The sequence below is a fragment of the Gopherus flavomarginatus genome, chromosome 5 (genome assembly GCF_025201925.1).
Source record: "Gopherus flavomarginatus isolate rGopFla2 chromosome 5, rGopFla2.mat.asm, whole genome shotgun sequence".
Lineage (NCBI taxonomy): Eukaryota > Metazoa > Chordata > Testudines > Testudinidae > Gopherus > Gopherus flavomarginatus.
In genome coordinates this window covers 144,754,232-144,779,085 of record NC_066621.1, presented here as the reverse complement: position 1 = coordinate 144,779,085, position 24,854 = coordinate 144,754,232, and the positions used below count along the sequence as shown (strand labels likewise).

Here is a 24,854-nt window from a genome sequence, read left to right as displayed (position 1 = left end):
CTGATGCTAAATTACTAACTAGCTTGTGTGCCTAGAGAAATACATTTTCATATGATATTCGTAGAATACTGTGGTGCCTGTGCATTTTTCTTTAAATTGCAGAAAAATCCTAATTAAATACTGTGAACTTTAAGCACTCTTAGCTGTGGTACTATCGATGTTTCTTTTAAAATGACAAAAATATATTTCCAAGAATTCAGTGCAGCTAAAATTTCTACTTAGCAGCTCTGATGCTTTTTTGCTTGCTTTTGCTTTTTTTTTTTTTATTTATTTTTTTTAATCTTTTACAGGCCCAGTTTGACATCACAGTGGCAAGTGAAATTATGGCAGTCTTGGCACTCACTGATGGACTAGGGGATATGAGAAGACGATTGGGCAAAATGGTGGTAGCCTCTAGCAAGAATGGAGAGCCAGTGACTACAGATGATCTTGTAAGAGAGCCATATAATCACTACATCCCTATATGTAAAACTCTCCCTGTTGCAAGTGAAAGTCCTCTGATGTAAAACAATAAGATGGTTCCACATGGGAGCGATTGTAGGCTATCGAAAACTAGGACGAAATCCTGGTCTCGTTCACTGCAAGTTGAGTTTTGACTTCAATGAGGCTCAAATTTCATCCTGAGAAGAGAGAGAGTCCTCTTTATTCTAGGGCAGCTGGGAGTGTGAGTGTGTGTGTGAGTGATCGCTCTCCTGTATGTCAAGATGAGGCTTCAGCCCTAAGAATTAATGGGGAAATATGCAATGGCAAAAAATGCTATGATTAAGGTGAATCCTACAAAAATGTAGCCATTTGTGAGTGAGTACAGGGTCTCCAGAAAACAGCCTTGCAGAAAAAAAAAAAAGTCCACTATTTTTCCCACTAAAAGAACACTCGCTCTCCATTGCCTAACACTGTCCCTTTGACACCCACCTGAGCCTACATAGTCATTGCTGAATTTGGCACAATATCTTTCAAAAGCCTCATTTGCCGAAGACAACAGTCAGCACAACAGTGAGATGCTCGGATATGTTTGTATTTATTTCACCTTGTTTGGAGTGGGCTCTTTCAGAAAACTGGGCCCCCTTATGAAATGTGCCAATAAATACAATCCACCTACTGGACCAATATCTCAAACTAGAAACTGTCACAAATATCTCAATATTAAGGCTTCTCCCACCCATCCTGCCCCACTTTAACTCTTGGTGGAATAGCATTTTCAGGGTGACCAAACATTCAGCAAATTTGTGCTCTGCAGATGGACAATTAAACTAAGTTCCAAAACTGGGGGCCCTTTATTGAAAATTCCCTGGTTGAGGCTTTCAAAGCCCACTAGGGCATTTAGCCACACAGTGCCCATTGAAAGGAATGGGAGCAGTGTGACAAATCCACTAATCAGCTTTTCAAATCTCAACTCCTGTCCCCAAGACCTTCCCAGTTAAACAGGCCTGGCTAGCTCAGAACCTCATTGGGGGAGACAGACGTTCTTGTTACTCAGGCAGACAGTACTTTGTCAGGGAGGTGCTTTAATACTGGCTGGAGTTTGGGTAAAATCAGTCTTGAATTATAATTGTTCTTTATCTAATTGTTGCAGAGTAGGGGGATCTCATCAAATCTAACTCACTGCTTCTCTGGGCCATTTGAGTGTTTCCCCATACATTTGGCAGCCTCAGTCTCACAAGCTAATTTGGTAAAGACACCCCCCCCCCCCGCCCTCCATACCTCTCCATAGTCCTTACACAGGCAGAACTCTAGCTGACTCAATGAGAGCCTTGTCTGCCCAGGCCCTTCAGACATGGCACACACAGCAGCAATGATATCACTGTTCTGTGTGGAAGTCTGAGAAAGTTAGGAAGAAATTTTGGAGCAAAAGTTAATGACTACAAGTTCCTTGTAGTATACACAGACAGTTGAGAGGTTTGGGGGAATAGTTAGAACTGTCGAAGGGTTCACTGAATTATATAGCAGTCCAGTATCATTAATACTGTTTGCAGTTTTTCATTATTTTCTTCTGCAACTGGGTAAAATTAAATTTAATCTATTAAATGCGAACAAAACCTCAGAGTGAGATGAAAACAGGAATTAAATGAACCAGTATGTCTTTTTTTTTTTTTTTAATAATTGCAAATTCTCCTTGTGTATAATTGAATACTATGATCCAGCTGAGAATAAAATTGTCTCCGTGAAAGAGACTGGAAGGCTCGGGACTGATGGTGGATCTTAGCTCACTCGTTCAAATCCAGTCATTGGTGGTAGTGACTTAAAATTGTTACTGCCAGGGCTGTGTAGTGGTCTCAGTTCAGTTCCTAGTGAACTGGTGTCAGTCACAAAAACGCCCTCTTCAATGACTAATACGGGGTGGGCAAACCACAGCCCGCGAGCCGGATCTGGGCTGCGGGATTGTCAGCCCTGCGCCGCTCCCAGAAGTGGCTGGCACCACGTCCGTGTGGGCCCTGGGAGAGGAGGGCAGAGGGCTCCATGCGCTGCCCTCGCCTGCAGGCAGCGCCTCCCGCAGTTCCCATTGGCTGGGAACAGAGAACCATGGCCAGTGGGAGCTTTGGGGAAATTACCTGCAGGCGAGGGCAGCATGCGGAGCCTTCAGCTGCCCTGCCCCCCCCAGGAGCCGCAGGGACGTGGTGCTGGCCACTTCTGGGAGCAGCGCGGGACCAGGGCAGGCAGGGAACCTGCCTTAGCGCCACTGCCACCCTAGAGCTGCTCAAGGTAAATATCACTGGACTGGAGCCAGAACCTGCCCTGAGCCCCCTGCTGCACCCCATACGTTTTCTGCATCCCAACCCCCTGCCCTGAGCCCCCTGCCGTACCTTGCACCCATTCTGCACCCTAACCCCCTGCCCTGAGCCCCCTCCTGCGCTCTGCAACCCCTCCTGCACCCCAGCCCCCTGCCCTGAGCTGCTTCCTGCACACCGCACCCCCTGCACCCCAGCCCCTTGCCCTGAGCCTCCTGCACCTCACACTCCTCCTGCACCCCTTGCCCTGAGCCAATTCCTGCACACCGCACACCCTGCACTGCCTCCTGCACCCCAACCCTCTGCCACTGCCCTGCATTCATGGCCCTGCATGCAATTTCCCCACCCAGATGTGGCCCTCAGGCCAAAACGTTTCCCCACCCTAATAGATGGGAAATGTGCATGAAGATAAGATCACTCACTCCCCCTTTGCAGACATCAGAAGGACTGAGGCTCCAAGGTGGAGCAGTGAGCTACTGCTGCCCATGCTAAGCCTGTTCTGTGGATAAATAGAGGACATCAGTCTCCGGTGAGGACAATCGGCACTTCTCACAACCACGAAAATTCACTTTAAAAAGCTGTTTCTGCCAGACAGACTTTGCCAGAATGTGGCAGTTGGATGCATTAGTTCTGAGCCCAGTAAATATAAATGTAGATACTAAAATGAAAAAAAAAAATATACAGCTCAATGGTTTGAGCATTGGTCTGCTAAACCCAGGTTTATGAGTTCATTCCTTGAGGGGGCCATTTGGGGAGCTGGGACAAAAATCTGGGGATTGGAACTGCTTTGAGCAGGGGGTTGGATTACGTGACCCCCTGAGGTCCCTTCCAACCCTGATAATCTATGATTAAAGACAGTGAGATTTTTTTTTTTAATCCTTAAATGGGATTAGATACCATAAATGAAAGGAAATAATGCTGCGACTGAAAGAGGAGCTGAGGCAGTTAGCACAATACACTGTTTCTGCATGAGTGTCTTATTCATACTGCAGCGATCTCCCCCCGTTTCATGACCAGAGCGTGTAGCATTCTTCAGTGAGCCACACTGAATCATGAAACTGGTGCGTGAGTAAGCGCTGCCAGCTCTGTTCTTTGAAGGGTCACCGTGATAGAGGAAGAACCGGGGTGTTGACTAGGAATTTCAGAATGGTACAAACACAGCCTTAGTAGACCTTGGGAATTGATGTTCTGTTCTCCTTTGTTCCCTTAGGGAGTGACTGGTGCACTGGCTGTCTTAATGAAAGATGCAGTTAAGCCAAACCTCATGCAGACATTAGAGGTGAGCAGTGCACTCCTTCATTGACCGCTTCTGTATGTACATTCGCTAGACTGACAAATTCAAAGTGAAGCCTCGGAAAAGCTGATTTAATTGCAAAGCTTTAATTTCATTTGATGCCTGTAAAAATGGATCTGCCTCTCCTGTTCGTTCTTTCAAGCAGCAGTTGGGGGATGTGAAATGTTTCTGGGTTGTTTTTTTTTTTGTTGTTTTTTTAATTAAAGGGAGGAGATTTTGTCCAGGGGAAGGGCGCTTGTCCCCATGTGCTTTGGGGCTGCTGGAAGGAACTCTCACACCAACTCCCAGTGACTCGATCTCTTCCTTCCTCCTACCCATGCTTGGCACAAGTTTCTCCAGCAGGATTTTTATAAAGGGGGGTTTGAGGGGAGGAGCAGATGTGAGGCCTATGACCCCATGTCCCATCTGAATACCTGCTAGTTGTTATGGTGGAGCAAGTGGGGCCTAGAGTAAGGGGATCAAAGAAGTGCAGCTTCCTTTCCTTTGCTGAAATCAATGGGGAGCTCCCTTTTCTCTCCCTGGTCTGGAGCAGCAGCGTTGCTTGTAGCTCCCCCTCCTCCTTGGCTGGTGCACCAAGAGCCCCCCGTCTCGGTTTCTGTCTCCTTTCACCACTGAGGGTACAAGATGATGATGATTTATCTGTATGTTTTCTCTCACCCATATCCACTTGCTACATTTTACCCCGCCCATCCTCACCCACAGTTTGAGTAAATAAATAACTGAACATTGTTCTTTGAGTGTTGATTCCTGTTGTATTTCACTGTGGGTTACGCATGTGCCTAGAGCTGGGGAATCGTGTCCATTGGTCCGTGCCTGTGCCCTGGCTCACCTCGTGCCTTGGACTGAGAGGAGAAAGGGCAGGGCAGGGTGGACTGATCGTCTCTCCAGTTCCTTCTCCTCACCGCCTGGTCTGAGTCGGAACTTCTCTGTGTCCATAGCGTCAGTCTCGTCCCTTAAAATATGATTTAGCTTGGTAAATAGTTTTAGCATTTTGTGCAGTTTGTAGTTTTAGTGTTTTCATAGTTCTAGTGTTAGATTAATCGTTGGGGGACCCCCCCAGACCCTGTACGGGGATAGGGCTATCCCAGGACTCCAGGCTTCAGACTCTGCGCTTGTAGCCCATGACGTTCTTGGTCAGTGACAACCACCAACACGACATTGCAGTGAGGTGCAGTATCTGCCACTCCTTTCCCATCCATACCCAAGAAAGGCGGGAACTCCACCTCCAGAAATACGTTATGGAAACAGCCATGACCCCTCAGTCGGACCCAGGGCAGGGAACCTCCCTGTACATTGATCTCACTCAGCAAGGAGTGAACCTCCTGCTGCTAATTCCGACACTGGTGCCAGAGAATCTGCCTCCATAGAACCCCCTGGTGGGATCTTCTCCGGATATGTGTGAGACTAAGTCTTCCTCAAAATACACTTCAAAGAAGTCAGACTGGGCTCTGAGCAAGCCAGCACTTCAACCCAAGAGAACTTAGTGTGTCCTAAGTCCCAGAGGCTTGACAAAAAAGCCCATAAACATCAGGCTCCATCGGTACTGAAACATGATCCATCAGTACTGTCATTGGCACCTCCCAAACCTCTGGATCCGTCAGCACCGTCAAAGACTGTTCACTGGCTATCCCAGCACCATCCTCGTTGGCACCCTCTCCGGCTCTGATAGTCCAGACAGAGACACAATCCTTCTCAATCTAGGGAGAGCTGGGTCCTGTGAATTCTGGAATCCCCTTCCTCAGACCCATTCTTTTCCAGAGGTGTTGACTGCTTGAAGAAGTTTATCGCTTGCTCCTTCTTCGAGATGCAACTTCCCTCCAGCACCACCGCCTGTAGAACAGGAATCAGTTTTCTCCTCATCAGGAGACACCAATCCAGAGGAGCCTTCATTTCCTTACCCTACATCTCCTCTGCCACCCAAAATACTTACACCACCTTGGGACCAACCTCTGCAATTAGCTCTGAGCCATTGGCACCCTGTGACATGGTAGCCTGCGCGTCAACCTTTCAACCCTTCCTACTGGCTATATTGGGGGCCCTGGAGCTGGGCACACCCCTGCTATATTGGGGGCCCTGGAACCAGCACCCTCCCCACAAAGTCAGTCAGGTCTGCTAGAGAGTCACTCCTTTCCTCCCTTGAAAGGAGCACTCAGATCCCCCACATAGGTCCTTCCAAAGAGGAAGAGCAAGACACACCAGATGTGGTGGTTCCGCCAGAGCCAGCAAGCCTGCCATCATCATCTCCGGAGGAAACAGTAACCCCTATGTCTCCCCATCCCTGCTCCCCAATGAGTTCAGGGAGTTCCAGGATCATCTTCATAGCCCTGGTCTACACTGGGGTGGGGGTGGGGGCTGACGTTGACGTACTTAGATTTGACTTACCGTGGTGTCTTCACCTCGGTGCATCGACTGCTGCTGCTACCCCGTCAACTCTGGAGTACAGGAGTTGACGAGAGAGTGCTCGGAGGTCAATTTATCGTCTCTAGACTAGAATTGCTGGCAGACTGCAGATTCCTGTGGAAGAGGTTCAGGAATCCCAGCACAAACTCCTGGACGTTCTGTACTCATCTGGAGCCAACAAAATAGCACTCCCCGTTAATGAGGCTATAATGGAGCCAGCTAGGGCTGTTTGGCACACGCTTACTACCTGCGTTCCCACTCCCAAGAGGGCTGAAAAACGCTATTATGTGCCAGCCAGAGGGGTTGAGTTTTTGTTTTCTCACTCCTCTCCCAATTCTTTGTTAGTCCAAGCAGCTTCCGAAGGGGCTAGACAGCAACACCCATGATCTGCCCCTGTTGAAAAAGAAGGTATGTCTAGACCTACTGGGGAGAAAGGTCTTTCCATCATCTAGCCGCCAGTTCAAGATAGCCAACTACCAGGCACTCCTGGCCAAATATGACTTCTTGAACTGCTCCAAGTTGGCAGAGTTCACTGACAGTCTTCCACACCAGGACAGAGCTTGTTTCCAGGCATTGATAGACGAAGGAAAAGTGGTAGCAAAGATCACTCTCCAATATGCAGTCTATGCCTCGGACATCTCCTCTAGGGCCTTTATCCCCTGAGTCAGAGGCACGGAGCCAAGGCACATGCATGGACCAACGGACACTGCTTTTAAATTTTCCAGGCGCTTGGTGCGCATGTGTAACCCATGGTGGAATACAGGTAGGGGCCACGCATCTTGAAGAAGCTCCAGTTACTGGTAAGTAACCTCTCTGTGCGAGGAGGGCTGGAGAGGGCTTAACTAGAGCCCCCAGTCACCATGGTGCCTGAATCACCCAGAAAGTCATTGTCTTACCACTCATCCCCTTTACCTACACAGACTCTTTACACCCACATGCACGTGTACCCAGAGTGTGTCTGCACTGCGTCTGGGAGCCCAGGTCCATAGACTTGTGGTGATGGGATGTAAGAGCCCAAGCTCCAGTCTGAGCCACTATAGCTACACACCTATTTTTAGAGCATGAGTCCGTGGACCGAGGCTGGGAGGCTTGCTCCCAGCTGCAGTATAGACATACCCCAGAGACCAGGAGCCTCCATGATGGTGTATTCTCTACTTGCTAGGTTCAACGCCTACATTTTTTTAAAACAAAAACTTGGGGGGGAAGGGATAGTTCAGTGGTTTGAGCATTGGCCTACTAAACTCAGAGTTGTGAGTTCAATCCTTGACAGGGCCATTTGGGGATTGGTCCTGCTTTGAGCAAGGGGTTGGACTAGATGATCTCTTGAGGTCCTTTCCAACCCTAATGATCTATGATTCTAGTGCAGATTTATGCTGCTTGGAGCTGGGAGATAGAAGATGCAGCCCAGTCTAGTGACTAATGCACTGGTCTGGGAATGGAGATTCCTAAGGTATGTCTACACTGCAATTAGACACCTGCGGCTGGCCAGTGCCACTTGACTCGGGCTCACAGGGCTTGGGCTAAGGGACTTTTTAATTGCAGTGTAAACATTTGGGTTTGAGCTACAGCCTGAGCTCTGGGACCCTCCCACTTTGCAGGGACCTAGAGCCCAGGCACCCCCTGATCCCAATTAAAGGGCCCCTTAAGCCAAGCCCTGCAAGCCCGAGTCAACTGGCACTGGCCAGCCGTGGGGTTTTAATTGCAATGTAGACATACCATTGGGTTCTAATCCCAGCTCTGCGATTAGCATGCTGCATGATCTGAGGCCCAGATATTTTGGAGCCTAAATCAGTTTCAGAAAGGAATTAGGTACTTAGGAGCCTAAATCCCATCAACAAATCTGGGCCTTAGTGACTTGCCACGGTCACGCCGCAAGTCAGCAGCACAGCTGGAATTAGCACCTTTGCCAGACCTGTGCTTCAGTCACTAGACTGCATTACCCTTTCCGTCTCCCAGCCCCGAGCAGAATAAATCTGCACTATTTTTTTGTTTGGAAAATGTAAGAATGGAACCTGAGCTAGGCAGCATCTAAATACCTTTAAAAACATGGGCCTTAATCTCTCTCTGCCTGAGTTTTCCTGTCTGTAATACTTGGACGATGTAATGTTTGCGAAACGTTTTCAGAGCCTCAGACAGAAGTGCAAAGTACTGTTATAATTTAGCCATCTCTTTCCTGGGAAGATTAATATCTCCACTTCTGCAGATTATTAAAATCCTATTTGCTTCAGATTCTTACTCCTGGGAATGAACCTTTGATCAGGAGGGTTTAAGAACTGCTGTTTGCCACAAGTGTATTTTTCTCAACCTCAAATGCCTTAGTCCTTAGCCTTGCAAAGTTTCAGGAGGTAACTGAATCTTCACTTTTTTGTGTTTTCCTGCCCTCTCTCTCTTCCAGGGGACTCCAGTGTTCGTTCATGCTGGACCTTTTGCCAACATCGCACATGGCAACTCATCCGTCCTGGCAGATAAAATTGCACTGAAGCTCGTGGGTCAGGAAGGCTTTGTTGGTAAATGTATATGTTTGCTGTCTTTCCTCTTGGAAAAGAGACTTCCTTTTTTTTGAGACCTAACTTCTTTGCCCACCATTTTAATGTGCTTTTTATTCCGTCTACAGTAACAGAAGCAGGTTTCGGAGCAGACATTGGCATGGAAAAGTTTTTCAACATTAAGTGCCGATATTCTGGCCTCCGGCCCCACGTGGTTGTGTTGGTTGCCACTGTCAGAGCTCTGAAAATGCATGGAGGAGGACCCACTGTGAGTACTAGGCAATGCTTTCTGTAGGCCCAAGGGACAATTCTAGTTGTTATAAATCAGGAGTGGGCAACCTTTCAGAAGTGGTGTGCTGTCTTCATTTATTCACTCTAATTTAAGGTTTTGTGTGCCAGTAATACATTTTAACCTTTTTAGAGGGGCTCTTCCTATAAGTCTATGATATATTACTAAACTATTGTTGTATGTAAAGTAAATAAGGTTCTTAAAATGTTTAAGAAGCTTCATTTAAAATTAAATTAAAATGCAGAGCCCCCCCGGACCGGTGGCCAGGATCCGAGCAGTGTGAGTGCCACTGAAAATCAGCTCATGTGTCGCCTTCGGCACCCGTGCCATAGGTTGCCTACCTCTGTTATAAATGAATCCTTTTGAAGTCCTGTGTGTAGCTAGAGGTAAAAGCGGGCTAAGATCTTGACTCCCATGGATTTCACTGCCGCCAGGATTTCACCCCAGGGGTGTATATCTGGCTCATTAATCCACATTTTATTTGTATCTGACTCTTGCAGACTTGATTCTGTGGGGTTTTTTAAAGCCCTGCTGTTCCAGAACAACTCAGCTGCCTCAGCAGGTCTGAGCGGAGAGGCACTTCTGCAATTACTTCCAATAGAGGAGCTTTCTATCAGGCTTTGTTTTCTGGCCTTCCATAGACTCTATTCACCATTTGATTTGGTGAAGCAATCTGGCAGCTGTGGCTCCCTCTGGTGGCCAAATCCCTGTTACACTGTCTTGTTTGCTTGTATGGTTTCTGCGGACACTACCAAACAACACTGTGGTACGTGCTCTCCCATGGTATGGAGATGCAGCCTCTGCCCCAAAGAGCTCTGAAAACAAAGTTCTCTTAGGAACTGGAAACCTCCACCCACCTTGGTAGCGAATCTAGAATTTTGCAGTTGTCAGCCCTCACCTGCCCCCTTCCCCTTAGTCCTTTCTATTTTCCATCTGTGTCTCCTCCTGCTCCCGCATAGTCTTTTCCCCAGTTCATTATCCCCTGGAGCCTTCGTCTCTGCCCTGGAGCCTTCCCAGGTCTGAGAAGCTAAAATGGTTGTTGGCAAAGTGAATCACGTTTGGGTGGTGTTTTTCCAGCCTGGACTGTAGAGCTGTATATCCTTTTACTAACAAGCTCTTGTGTGTGCCACTGGCTCTTCAGACAATGTGTTGTGTGCATGCTTTTGTTTTGAGACTGTCAGTAGTAAAAGTTCATAATGTATCCCTGAAGCCTGTACATTATTTTGTTTGGTACATTAGAGATGCATGCCCTGCTTGTTTTATTTTTATAATGAAGTTTCTGCACTCTGGGACATCTCTGTCACATCTGGGATATGTAATCTCTGCAATATACTTGTATTCAGAAAAAGATGAGCGAATGTTATGAAGAAAGGCGACTGCAGATTGGTATCTTATTCTTCACCTGAAATGAGATACAACTCAGTGCAAATTGCTAGCATTCATGAGAGTCTCTTGGGTTTCTTGCAGGTCACTGCTGGGGTACCCTTGCCAAAGGAATACATTGAAGAGGTAATTCTGATCATTATAAATCCAATTGTTATCATTGGCTAACCAGCTGCTTTAATTGTCATGCAATGCATGACCAATAACTAGTGTGCATCACTTCTGCTGCTGTCAGAGTATTTCTTATCTTAGCCTGTAATGTTTCATTTTTATAATGACAGTTTGGGCTGTGCCCTTTCAAGCAGTTATCGTAATTGACCTAGTCAGTGTTCAGAGCTTTTGGTTTCTCCTGAGCTCATGTAATTGTCCAAGTGCTCTATTTTTTTCATGGTAATCTCCATTCTGCTGCCTATGACCCCTTCAGTGTTGGAGCTGTGTATAGATTAATTGCCTTGCTGAAACACTGTCACTTCAAATATTCAGGGTTTCTGTGTAATTACTCCTTTCACAGACTCTTAGCATCAGAGGAATATTGTTTTTGCAAGTGTGGGCGGGAAATAGATTAAAGTAATAACTCTACATGGATGCATTTGTATACTTGGCTAATTAGCATGGCCCATGTGTAATACCGAGGTTCACATCTTCGCTTGTGGAACTTCTATGTGAATTCCCTTTTGCACAACTAGTAATCAAATGGCCAGCATCCCATGCTGATAATCTGAAACACTGCAAATGTAAATATGCATAAACCCAAAGCTGTTAACACAAACTTCAAAGTGTCACGAAATTCAGTGTTAATGACTTTCAACACTTCACAGGAATGTGTCATGGATGAAAATGAGGCTTTACTGTAGGAGTTATTGAGCTTCTGTCTCTGCTTATGCAGGGAATGGATTAAAAGGAAATCAAAGACTTCAGAGACTTGATTCCTTCCACCTTTGGTTGGCAGCTGAAACTAACTGAAGATATCTTAAGCTGTTAAGCTAGTAATAATTCTTTGATTTCATTGTTCTGGTTAGAAATGGTCATTCCTTTCCCTTAAGGTAACTTATCTGTCATTCAGCAAAACGGTGATCTTTGTAGAAAGCTGCAGCATGAAAATTTGTCTTTAAGGCCTTATTTCCATTTTGTTAACTATTATCATTATTAGTTCCATCTGCTGTTAAGGACATAGATTCCTGGTTGAAGTTTCACTGCTCATCACAAAATGTATCTTGTTTCTCACTGTTACCATTACAGAATCTGCAGCTCTTGAAAACAGGTTGCAGTAACTTAGGCAAGCAAATCCAGAATGCCCGGACCTTTGGCACTCCCGTAGTTGTGGCTGTCAATGCTTTCAAGTAAGTGAGGCTAGTAGTCAGAGCTGTTTGCAGCCGCTCCACAAGTGTGAAGGGCCGGGATTCTGAAATGTTACTTGCTTTCTCTACAACTAATATATAAACTGCTACCAACTAGTATCTTGCATTGAACAAAATTGTCTGATAAATATTACTAAGAGAGCTCCTTTGTCAGTCTCTTAAATTCTTTCCCTGGCTAGATTTAATCTTGGTAAAATAGGATTGTTGATTATTGAGCCAATAATTTTCATTCTTGCCAGCAAATGATTGTGATCAGATGCTTCTGGTGTCCTGAAGATTAAGTACATAATAGTCTATGTTGCTGCTATTGTCCCTTTTTATACAAGCAACAAAGCTTTGAACTGGTATTAAATTGATTCCAGTTACAGATTGCAGCCAGTCTGAAACTGAGTAATCAGGTAAGGATTTGCCACCCTAAGTGAATAGTTTCTGATATGTAGCACAATATCATTTTTTGCTTCTAAGAGAAGTACATTATATCCAGCCGATCTCCATCCATAGACCAACAATGGTATTAGCTTTCATGGTAGTCTCTTACTTCCTAGCACAAGAATTATGCTGGTGATGCTGACCTTTATATAGGACAGGAACAGCTGAAAATACAGGATGCTGCTCTACCAGTCATAGATTTCTGTACAGACCGCAGGAGTTGGGAAGAGAGCTGGCTGTGCTGCTGTGGTCTGGTTTCTTCCACAGAGATAGTGGAGGCCTATATGAATATCTCTCCTGACTGTTACAGAGGGTCTGCTGGTTTCTAGGATTGCTTTGGTCAGCATTTTAGGATATTTGGGGGGGAAAGATACATGCTGTGTGTTTAAAACAGACCAAAAATCCTCTGAGTACTACACGTGTATACATTGTCATCTCTACAGATCTGATACAGAGGCTGAGCTGCAACTGGTCATTCAACTAGCAAAAGAAGCTGGAGCGTATGATGCGGTGAAGTGCACTCACTGGGCAGAGGGCGGGAAAGGAGCTGTTGCTCTGGCTCAGGCCGTTCAGAGAGCCTCACAGGAACCAAGTAACTTCAAGTTTCTCTACAATGTAGAGGTGAGAACATGCATTGACCTCAGGGGAGAGCTTATGTGACTTTGCATAAATGTTTGAGGACATTACGGATTAGAATTACAGACATGCTTTGTGGTCTGTGATACTTCACGAAAGTGCGTTGTATCCATTTGTTGGAGTTGCCTAGATTTATTTGCTCTAAATCAGTGGTTTTCAGCCTGTGGTCTGTGGACCCCTGGGGGTCCGCATACGATATCTAAGATTTCCAAAGGGGTCTGCGCTGCCATTCTAAATTTTTTAGGAACGTGCAAATGTAAAAAGGTTGAAAACAAGTGCTCAAAGTAGCTGAAGATCACCCTAAAATCTGAGACTTCCTTTAGATCCTAGATCTTTTGAGTCTGGGCAGTGAATTGTAAAGTCTCTTTCCTTGCGTTTTGGACGATTGAGTGGAACTCAGAGTGTGATCAGGGCAGTGGGATGTTTACTTCTCAGACTGAACTGCATTTTCCAGGTCATAAACTGAAATGAAAAGACCTGGAGTTATGCTTAACTTATGATCTTTCTTAGAACTTCAGAATGTGCCTCTTGCTTTGCATGGGGTGGAGCTCAGTGAAATCTGCCTGCCAGACCACAGAACAAATATGTGATCAATTTATTTTATATCCAAGGGCGAATTTGATTTAAACTCTATTGTCTTGAGTCAGTAGAGAAATAATCATTTAATGTCTCACAAGGATTGAAAATCATCTGTTATAAATAAGTGGAAGCTAAGCGATACGTTAAAAATACTGCAAGTAACTGGAAATGTGGCTTATAAATAGAGTTGATGGATGTTTCAAGTAACTCTAAGATTGTTACAGATGTAATGTGCTCTCGTAGTTCACTTTCTGTCCACACCTTCCTCATTCTGGAGTTTTCTGTATCTCTTCTAAGAATATGGAAGACATCACTATGGTCTACTTGCTTTTAATCCTTCATTTCCATTTTCCCCTTGATGCTTTGCTTTGCAATTAATGACTTACTAGCCAAGGAGAGACCCATGCATTCTTCAGCCAAAAGGAGGGTAACTTCCTGGATGTCAGCATGTCATGGAAAGAAGTGAAAGAAAGAAGGAAAATGCAGGGGTTCACGGGACATGCTTACATACACACACTGGAGAGCCACCCCAGAAACACTGGTCTGATGATAATTTCATATTTAATTTACACCTGTCCCTCCCCGCACTTTGTTGTGGGCGAGTGGGTGTTACACTGACCTCAGTTTTTGGCATACCCAGCCAGTCACACCCCTTAAAGGGGTCTGGTTATCAGCAAATGGCAAGTAGCAATTCTGTGAAAATCATGCCTCTTAAGCTGTCTTGAGTTGGGCATGAAAATCACTCATCACTTTTGGAAAAAGTTGACTGATGCGCCAAAGTTTGATTCTTTTATTGAAAGCCAGTGCCAGATATTCATGCTAAAGTTTCACAGTGCTTATATATCTTCCAGTCAGTCTCTCCAAATCTGATGTCAAACACTAAACACCAGGTTCTGGCTTGAACATATCTTTCTTCCTCTATAGCAGAGAGACAAGGTGGGTGAGGTAATATCTTTTACTGGACCAGTTTCTGTTGGTGAGAGAGACAAGCTTTTGAGCTTACACAGAGCTCTTCTTCAGGTCTTCCTCTGTACCAGACAGCTGTCTAAGGGTCTAGTGAAATGCTAGGTTATATTTTTGAATCAATTTGTTCACCTTAACAGATACCGAGTTTCCTTCCTTATCCTTCTCTTACATGCTGTTTGTTTCCCTGAGTACCTAGAACTGCTTTGGACTTTCTTTCAAAAGTTACCTCCCCCGCCCCCCTCCCCCCAAGTGTTTCACTGTTGTAACCAGATTGGATGGTTAACATGTAAGCTCAGTTTAAAGAATATTTACACATTTTCTTGCTTCTGGTGGTAATAAATGAGTCTTGTTTGTCCTACTGTCAAAAGAAACCACTGTAATGTGATTAAGTGAAACCTGTTTTGAAAACCCTCAAATTATTGTAGAGCTCTATAGAAATTGTTGTAATAGCTGCAGGTTGCGCGTCCCTTGACATGTGTACAGGACTGAAGAGCTTCTGTGATGTCACAGCCCTTGATAGACTGGCTATCATTGACTTGTTTCTCTTTTCTAGCTCCCGGTTGTAGAGAAGATCAGAATTATTGCACAGCAGATTTATGGGGCAGAGGACATTGAGCTATCTCCAGAGGCAGAACAGAAAGTTGTAGTGTACACTAAGCAGGTGAGTTCTCCAGGTCATTGTTGCCCATTGTCTTTTCCCTTTAAAACATCTGCACTGAACAGTTGTGTTTTTAAAATGTGAATTCCATATGTGAATGGCCATGTCAGTGATAATCAAACCATGCACCCACAGACTAGAGCCATTGGGCACAGCTACTGGGAAGAGGGGGGTGTTCTGGATAGGAACTTACCCTGATTGAAACACTGCCTCCTCTGATATTTTAAGTCATGTCACCATCCTAGCTGGTCTCTCTTTCTCCTTCTGTAATAGGGCACTGGTGATAATTACATCCTTTGCAGCTAGACTGTGAGAGTTAATGTCTGTGAAGTGTTTGGAAGCTGAGTGCTGTGCAGATGCTAGGTGTCTTCTCAGTGTCTGGCATGTTTTGAATGATATCTCTTTTGGAGAACATTCTTTTGTGAAGTTATTTGTATGGCTGCTCCCTTTTCATATTTCTTGCATATCCCTTTATATTCTACAGACCATTCATATCATAGCTGTGTAATTGCTGGTCCCTCACATCCTGCAATTATATTGATCAGATAATCTAAAGACTTCAGATGGTCTGAGAACTTTAATTTTGAGCTGTTAAAATTAATTAAACAACACAAAAACACTCAGTTACATACTGGATTCCTACAAAAGCATTAACCTCTTCTCTGATCAGATCTGGCCATGACAACGTTTGTTTTTTCCTTAGTGACTGAAGAGAAGAGGAAAGGTGATTCAGAACGGATTTGACAGGATCTCTCAGGTTGTAGGAAAAGCAGTTACTGATAGATGGGATTGTCTGTTAATCCAAAGAATGGCAGAACCAAGCAGATTACGTAGATGAAAGTTTTACTTTTGCACTTTACAAATTATATCATATTTTCTTGCCCCTTCTTGTTCTCCCAGGGTTTTGGAAATCTGCCAATCTGCATGGCTAAAACTCACCTGTCGTTGTCTCATGACCCAGAGAAGAAAGGCGTGCCTACAGGCTTTATCTTGCCTATCCGAGACATCAGGGCCAGTGTAGGTGCTGGATTCTTGTATCCATTGGTAGGAACGGTAAGTGTCATAGTTAAAACCTCAGCTCCATAAAGGAAAAACGTTTGGAAAAAATGCGTGTGCATTCCACTTGATGGTTTAAATCTGTTGTTCTTGCAGGTATCCTATGAGAGGGAACTCTGCATCCCATATATGTTATCAATGTAGATTTACAGCGTGTAGTAGTAATGTGTCAATGTAGTGCTCCCAATGGAGTGTTTGTACAATGTGCTGGATGCCCTTGATAGCTTTTTAAAAATATGCTAAAATAAACAGACCCCCTCAGTCCTTCAGATAATTCCAGTATCCAGCAGTAACATAAATGCTGCTGAGTAACTGACCTAATGCATGGTCCCTGAGGCCTGGTCTACACCAATGCTGTAAGTTGATTTAACTTACACTACTTAAGTTATGTAACTTAACTCAACATAACTTAGATCAACTTACAGCGGTGTCTACACTGCACTTCGTTGATGGGAGAGTGCTCTCCCATCGACTTACCGCATTTTCACCAGACCCACTAAATCAACGCTGCTTCATCAATCACAGTGGCTCCAATTCGTAGTGGAGGCAAGTCCAATTCCACACCTAACCCTAACCAGTGCCAATTTCTTCATGAGCCAGGGCGAAAAGGGAGGGCCACGCCACATGCCATGAGGCTAACAAACCCTGGGGTGCAGATCTGGAGAGGAAGTGAGTTCTCAGGGCCCTTTAACAGAAAATTCCCTGATAGCTGTCCCATTTTACATTGAAAGGGCTTTGAGTAATTAGTGTCTGTCCAGCACAGCACCTGCATGTACCACTGATAAAACACCCAGTCACTCCTTTTTCGTAAGACTACAGAGTGATTTAGTCTGTTTAGAAGTAGCACTCAATGTGCACAATACAGTCAGCAATACAATCGGATATTTATTACTTTCCTTGTTATGTGTTTGAAGGAATGTTAATTACAGCAAAGACACCCAGAATAACACTGGCCTTGGACAAGCTGCTTAACTTCCCTGAGCATCCTTGTCTGCAGAATGGGGATAATACTTAGTTCACAAGGGTGTTTTGTGGCTTGGAGTTTCTATCTGTAAAGTGCCTTGAAATTCTGTAGCTAAAGGCTGTGTAAAGCTGCAGAGAATTAATTAAAAAACTACTTGAATGCATCAAAAGCAAGGTAAGCTCCTCCTTCTGCTTTGCAGTAAACGGTTGATTCATCCTCTATTGCTGCTGATGATACTAAGAAGTAAACCCAATGGGGAGCACAAGGCAATGAGGAAGCAAGCTCCATTTGCCAAATAAAGGACAGAAATCAATTGGGAAAGTTCATAACCATTTCATTGAAAGGGGAAGGTCCAAGTGCTACAGGAAAGTCCATAGCTTTTCAACTCTCCAATTTAAGGAAGCGATACATTTTATAGCGAGATGCACATTTCAACTGCCCCTTACCATTAAAGTCAATTATCATCAGATATAAATAGGAAAATACGGGTTGTAGGACTAAAGAGTCTTTAACATCTTTACCTAATTTTGAACTGGTAGTGTTATTAATTTAAAAACTTGAGAGTCTTGTATTGCCAGAAGCTGGGGGTGGACAACAGGAGATGGCTCGTTGGACAACAGAGGGTTAGATCATTCGAGGATTGCCTGTTCTGTTCATTCCCTCTGAAGCACCTGGCATTGGCCACTGTCATAAGAGAGGATACTGGGCTAGCTGGATCATTGGTCTGAGCCAGTATGGCCATTCCTATGTTCTTACCTGTAGCCAACAGCAGCTTGCTTGCTGTAACCCTAAAACCATATGAACTTAAAAGAAGAAAAAATGTGCATGCGCTCAGAAGTCCAGGGTTGATTTGTCAAGGTGGAATATTACTCACAAAGTAGTACTGTTTGTGCAAATATCAGTAAGACTATTAATGCAGAGGGTTAGCTGTGTTAGTCTGGATCTGTAAAAGCAGCAAAGAGTCCTGTGGCACCTTATAGACTAACAGACGTATTGGAGCATGAGCTTTCGCGGGTGCATCCAACGAAGTGGGTATTCACCCACGAAAGCTCATGCTGCAATACGTCTGTTAGTCTATAAGGTGCCACAGGACTCTTTGCTGCTTTTACTATTAATGCAGTTTCATCTCCAGAGACCTGAGCTCAAATCTAGCCTGGGTCAGAAGTGAAATGAATTTGGTCTTTATCTGACATTTGTCCACATTGTAAAACCACAATATAATTTGGTAAAAGTCTCCATTCGCTCTGGTTAGTAGAGACCAGACTAGCTAGGGTGGGGAAGGTCAGGATGAAAGTGTATTACTAGAGTTATAGAGGGAGACTTGTGTTGTGCTTGCCATCACTGTAATAAATTTTAGGTTCTATTCTCATTCTTGAGTATGAAATCTCTCTTTCCAGTGTAACACTAGTGCTCTTAGACTTGACTTTAATACAATTGAAATGGTGAGTAGTGTTTTCGATCTGTGGGCTTGAATCTTAATCACTTCATTGTAACTAGATTTGTTGTGTTTGAGGAAATCTTAAAAAATTAAATTATTGATTTTTAACACTGAGTAGAAGAGTAAACAAAGTCAGTCAGTAATGACGAGCAAGGCATTACCTGCCTCCCTAAACAGCTGAATGTTCCTTTTAAATCCATGCTTACAAACAAACAAACAAACATCTATTTAACTAGAAAAAAGTTGAAGGAAAAAAAAAAACCCTGGAAAATGAGTTTAAGTATCCTGAAAGAGTAATATTGTTACCATTGCTCAGACCTTCCGTGCTTCATCGTTGAGAATTCACTGAACTCTTCATCGCTCAGGCATGCTCAACAATTTGATTCCTAGAGCATCTTGAAGGTTATTGATCCCCAGTGGTATAGTCGCTACTTACAGACAAGGAAACAGTGTTGGTGCCATGTGAACAAAGTTAAATCACAGGCGTTGTTTAGTTTTCTCAGACTTCAGCTGCATCTAATCCATTAAATTAGATTCAATCACTGCCTCCAGATTGGTTGGTTTGTTTGAAGGGGGGGAAAAAAGGCAACAATAAAACCCACACAGAAGGGGGAAAAGACATCATCAGCTGGAGATGACAATGGTGGGAACAGGATCCAGTGAGGAATCTGGTGGAATCACCACCCTAAATGGCTGACGTAAACAGCGCAGAGTGAAAGGGAGCTACAGACCATCATGTCCAAGGAATAACATCAGCATTAAAGGAGTGCCTGAAGATCTGGAGGAGAGGAATCTAGTTTGGGCAGATGCTGGTAGAAGACTTACTGAATGTAGATTCTGAGTGGATAGGGCATGGAGAGTGTTATCCCTTCTTGCTGCAATTGGTAACTGTCCAAGAGCCAAATGCTGGATTCGTTGATTGAACAAGAAGAACATGGCAGTGTAAATATTTCTAAATTACCCATGATGAAGGAATTAGTCATGTCTCACTTAAATAATCTCAGTCATCTTTTAAAAGAGTGCTACGTGTTTGGGACACAATGAAAGATAAATTGAGTTCTTTCCCACCATTGTTTACATTCATCGCAAACAACACAGAATTTAATCCAATGACTTTGAGAGAGTTTTAAATGTTGGTGAACCACAGGGTATGTATCTTAGATCAGATGTATGAGAGAGGGATGTTTTCAGAAATTAAAACCAAATAGAACTGGCTTGTTCTCCCATGGCGTCAGTACTGCAAAGCCAGTCCTGCTTTCCAAATGTCTAAAGTACTTTTTATGGACGACATTAATTATAATAGGCACAATAACATCAGGATTAATAGGAGATTTATGATTATGGCCCTGACCCTGCAACCAGATCACACTTCTGAAAATATCCACCAAACCCATTTAGCTTTAGAGGGGCATGATTACAGAATCCAGCTGTGGAGAATGCAGAATTCAGACTGTTGTCTAAGCCTGCTAGGGTGTGTCTGCCCTGCAATAGAAACCCACAGCTGGCTGTGCCAGCTGACTTGGGCTCAAGGGGTTGGTGTAGACTTTTCGGACCCTCCCACCTCGCCGGGTCCTAGAGCTCAGGCTCCAGCCTGAACCCAAATGTCTACACTGCGGTTAAACACTTCGGAGCTGTTTAACTGCAGTGTAGGCAGATCAATGGTCCCCAAACTGTGTGGTGCGCTACCCCCCCTCCCCGCGCACACACACAGGAAGGCATGGAGGCCTGTTTAGCCCTGCTTTGCCCCCAACTCTGCTCCAACCCCAGCTCCCAGCCTGACTCCACTCCCGGCTCTGGCTCTGCTCCCGGCCACAGACCCACCCCCAGCTGCAGCCCTGGCCTCAGCCTCTGGTTCCCAGCCCAGCTGTGACTCCAGCTCCAACCGCAGCCCTCTTCCCCCCCCCCCCCCGCCCCCAACTGTGACCCCTCTCCTGGCCCTGGCTCCCAACTGCAGTTTGGGGAGTGTAGGGGAGCATGGACAGAGGTGAGGAGGGGTCATGAGGTAAAAAGTTTGGGAACCACTGCCTTAGATGATGATATGTTGGGCCTGATAAGTACTTAGAAATGGGTGAAATGTTCAAAAGAACCTAAGTGACTTAGGAGCCAAAGTCCTATTGACCTTCAGTGAGACATTGGCTTCTGAGTGCCTAGGTCACTTTTGAAAGCAGGTTACCAAGTGCTTTTGAAAATTTTTGCTTGAAATATATAACAGGTGCTTGATTGTTGGGCCTTTCTTTGTTTTTGTTTGTGTTTTTAATCCTGTGGGTGGATTTAGTCCCTCTCCATGCGTAACTAAGCAGTGATAATCAATCTGCATTCTTCAGTTTTTCAGTGCCTACATTAAGGAAAACACCCCACACCCTCATTTACATCTGGTTTTGAGAACAGCAGAATGACAATAAAAATGTATGAATAATTGTGAACATTCATAGAGATAATCATTCTCTTAAAATGAGATTACAATATACTGTGTAATGATGCAAAGTGACTTAAAAATGCTAAATTTTATGGCAAAATCAGGCTAGGGTCTCCTTTTTTAAAAAAAAAAAACAAACCAAACCTTGGATTTGTAAATTTCTCAGGATTAAGGCACTGCTGATGCATAACATTCTTTATATATCATTTTAGAAGGTGAATTTAGTTTTGTGAGAAGCCGAGTAATAGACAAAGTGATTTGACATATAGTAATCTTTGTCCTAGAAGAGGCCTTTTTAGGAGATAGCAAATGATTGTCATGCTGAAAGTTAGCTACAGTATTTACTTGAATTCTGGAGCATCAGGGAGTGAATTATTTTAGGCCCTGATGCTACAACTGCTTGTGCCTATGTGAAGCCCCACTGACTTCAATGTAATGGTCCAGGGGTTCATGTAGGCACAGTCAATTGCAGGATCAGGGACCCAGTGTTTTCCTCTGCCACATTTGTAACCTTCTTAAAACACCCCTTTAGTGTTTTCATTTATTGTATTAAACAAGAAGCTGCCCTTTTAACATCATCTTAAACTAGGACAAAGATTTGAAAGGAAAGTTTAATCATCTTGGTGTCGAGTCAGCACTCAGATTTTTATGCCCTTCTCAAGGAAGAAACAGAGCAATTAATGTCACACGCACTAAAGAAACCATTAATTCAGAGCCGTCTTGTCATCTATCCTGTCTACAAAGTTCAATGTATGTGGACAAGTGTGTGGCATCATTTAAAGCCAATGAGATCTATGATATTAGGAAGCACAGATTAGAAATAATTGCAGCTGGTATCCTTCGTGCATTCCCATCTTTCTATGCTAATCCATGTGATGGAGATAATCGTTTGCTGTGAAGATGTAGAGTTTTTGCAGTTCACAGGCTGTTGTGTTCACGGTACAGTGTAATTTTTTGTTTAATACTGTCATTAACTTTCTGCTCAACAATATATGGGGCGGGTTCTGTTTTTCCTTTACAAGAGGTATTTACTTGAGATTACAAGCTTATCGATCAAAGACAACTGGGTAGATGTAATACCTAGACATTTGTAAAGTGTTTTACTTAATACTGCATGACATTCTTATTTTTTTAAAAATAGCACTATGAAATATCAATAAAACCCACATTAAATGAAATAAGAATGGGGTGACTGATCAGTCTCAAAAAGCAGCCATCAGTGGGGAATCATCATCAACTGGGGGTGTTTCTAGTGGGTTCCCTTAGGGATCAGGTCTAGGTCCAACATTATTCAACATTTTAATCAGTGATCTGTAAGTAAATATAAAATCACTGCTGATAATTTGCAGATGACACAAATATTGGCAGAAAAGTGAATAATGATGAGGACAGGGTAGTCATACAGAGTGGTCTATATTGCTTGGTAACCTTGGCTCATTTAAACAGAATGTTTTAATACAGCCAAGTGCAATTAATACATCGAGGAACAAGGAATGCAGGCCATACCTACAGCATAGAGGGTTGTCTCCTAGAAAGCAGTGGCTCTCTGGAAAGGATTTATGGGCCATAGTCGCCAGGCAACTCAATGTTAACTCTCAGGGCGAATGCTATCCTTGAATGTGCAAAAGGAGGAGGAGTAAGTATAAGCAGGGAGGTGATTTACCTCTGTATATGGCATTGGTGTGACTGATACTGGAATAGTACATACAGTTCTGGTGTTAACTCTTAAAAAAGATTGGAGAGGGTGCAAAAAAGAGTGACAAAAATTACTTAAGGGCTGGAGAAAACGCCGAACAGAGAAAGATTTAAACAGCTAAGTCTGTTTGGTTTAGCAAAAACAAGATTGAGAGGTAACTTGATTACAGTGCACAAGTACTTTGGTACTCAGTTTTGAATTCCCATGAAAGAGCTTTTTAACTTAGCACAGTATGCCGTAATAAGAACCAATGATTGGCTGCCAAAGATTAAATTAAAAAGTAGGCACAGATTTTTAATAGTGAAGATGATTAACCACTGGAACAAACTACTAAAGGGAGTGGTGGATTCTCCATCTCTTGAGCTCTCTAAGTCAAGACTGGCTGCCTTTCCGGATGATATGCTTTAGTCAAACACAAGTTATTAGGCTCAGCACAGGGGTAACTAGGTGAAGTTCTACGCCTGTCAGGTACAGGAGGTCAGGTTAGATGATCTAATGGCCCCTTCTGGCCTTAAACTCTATGTATTTATGAATGTTGGTGCTTGACAACGGAAGAAGCGATGGCATTGGCTTGTGTAGGGATGTGTACTACAAGATTCCCCACTCTGTTCAGCCAGCGCACCGCTGTCTTGACTTAAAACAGCTCTCAGAACTTCCATACAGTTTCATGTAACTGGCTGTTCCATCCAGTGGAAGTGAGTTGCCCCATCTCTCCTCAGTGCAAGCCTAGCTTCTGTCTTAAAATCCATCTCTTTTTTCAAGTCAGTACTGGGCACTTAGGTAGTGCCTTCAATCCTTGGCTCTCAGAGCACTTCTGACGTGTTCATTATGTGTATATCTACACCGTGAGCTGGAGGTGTGAATTCCGGCTTGAGGAGACTCACCATGTGAGCATGATCAGAGCTAGTGTGCTAAAAATAGAATGTAGCGCAGCAGTGAGAGAGGCTAGCTGTGCTGAGTGTGTCTCGTACAGGTATGTACTCAGGTGACTAGCCCCTCACACTGTCACACTGTACTCTCTTTTTTTTAACCCACTCGCTCCATCAGAGCTAGTGCAGCTGTGTCACCACAAGCTAGAATTTACACATCCAGCTTGACATGCTTGAAGGCCTCAAACAGTCCTGTGAGGTATTGAGATCCCCATCTTACTAACAGGGAAACTGTGGCACCGTTATTGCCTCGTCCAGAAAAGCTTAGTTAAAGCATATGAGTAGTTCCATTGAAATCAGTGGAACTACGCACATGCTTAAGTGCTTTGCTGAATCTTGGGCTGAATCATTTGTACAAAGTCACAGTGAGTCAATGGAAGAGCCAAAAACAGAACCAGGCCCTCATAACTCCCAATCCCAGGCTCTATCCACTAATACACTTTTCCTTCTGTCTGCTAGATGAGTACTATGCCAGGGCTTCCTACTCGCCCCTGTTTCTATGATATTGATTTGGATCCAGTGTCAGAACAGGTGAATGGGCTGTTCTGAAAAGAAATGTTAACCAAAGGTAAGTCTCTTTCTTGGGCAAGCAGTCTTGCAAATCTTTGGATTGTACTTAACTCCTGAGTTAAGGGATTTACTCCCATCTAACTATGAAGCCATATGTTTCAAATGGCATTTGGTTATAATTCCTCCTAAAAGTTGCCTTTGATATGATAGATGTCTATATCTATATATCTATTAGTAATTAAGTTTTCATTTTTTCTTTCTAGCTACCAGAAGATTACTTGATGAGTAATGCAAACTCAGGTATACCCTGATTTAAGACAAAATAAGATATGGCTGAGAAAATGCAATACATGAAGTGACTGGGAGAAAGGAGCATTTGGAAATACATGCATTTATTTTTTTAACCTGAATAAATTTTAAAAAATATATTTTATTTCAGGCTAACTTTTAGTTCAGTGAGCATAAGAACTTGTAAATCTTAAACACTGATGTTTTTTTAATTATATTGCCTTCATGAACCTATTGCTCTTACCTGTCATAATTGCAGATGAAGCAAAATACAAAACCTGTTTTTAATACCCTCTTTCTAGCTCTGTGATTTTTACCTATTAAAATGTAACAATAAAATTGCTGTTTCTTGA

General features: G+C 43.8%; 1 protein-coding gene across 2 annotated transcripts in view; it reads left to right on the top strand.

The window, feature by feature from the left end:
- MTHFD1 (methylenetetrahydrofolate dehydrogenase, cyclohydrolase and formyltetrahydrofolate synthetase 1) overlaps positions 1 to 24,854 on the top strand; it is an 84,012-nt gene extending 59,158 nt beyond the window's left edge. For both annotated transcript variants that reach the window (XM_050952537.1, XM_050952539.1), the window contains 11 exons: positions 291 to 431; positions 3,937 to 4,005; positions 8,816 to 8,927; positions 9,035 to 9,174; positions 10,663 to 10,704; positions 11,818 to 11,918; positions 12,809 to 12,986; positions 15,100 to 15,207; positions 16,105 to 16,257; positions 24,163 to 24,271; positions 24,477 to 24,854. In XM_050952537.1, the coding sequence (XP_050808494.1) occupies positions 291 to 431; positions 3,937 to 4,005; positions 8,816 to 8,927; positions 9,035 to 9,174; positions 10,663 to 10,704; positions 11,818 to 11,918; positions 12,809 to 12,986; positions 15,100 to 15,207; positions 16,105 to 16,257; positions 24,163 to 24,252 (1,134 nt within the window). In that variant the 3' untranslated portion in view covers positions 24,253 to 24,271; positions 24,477 to 24,854. The remainder of the gene's footprint in view (positions 1 to 290; positions 432 to 3,936; positions 4,006 to 8,815; positions 8,928 to 9,034; positions 9,175 to 10,662; positions 10,705 to 11,817; positions 11,919 to 12,808; positions 12,987 to 15,099; positions 15,208 to 16,104; positions 16,258 to 24,162; positions 24,272 to 24,476) is intronic.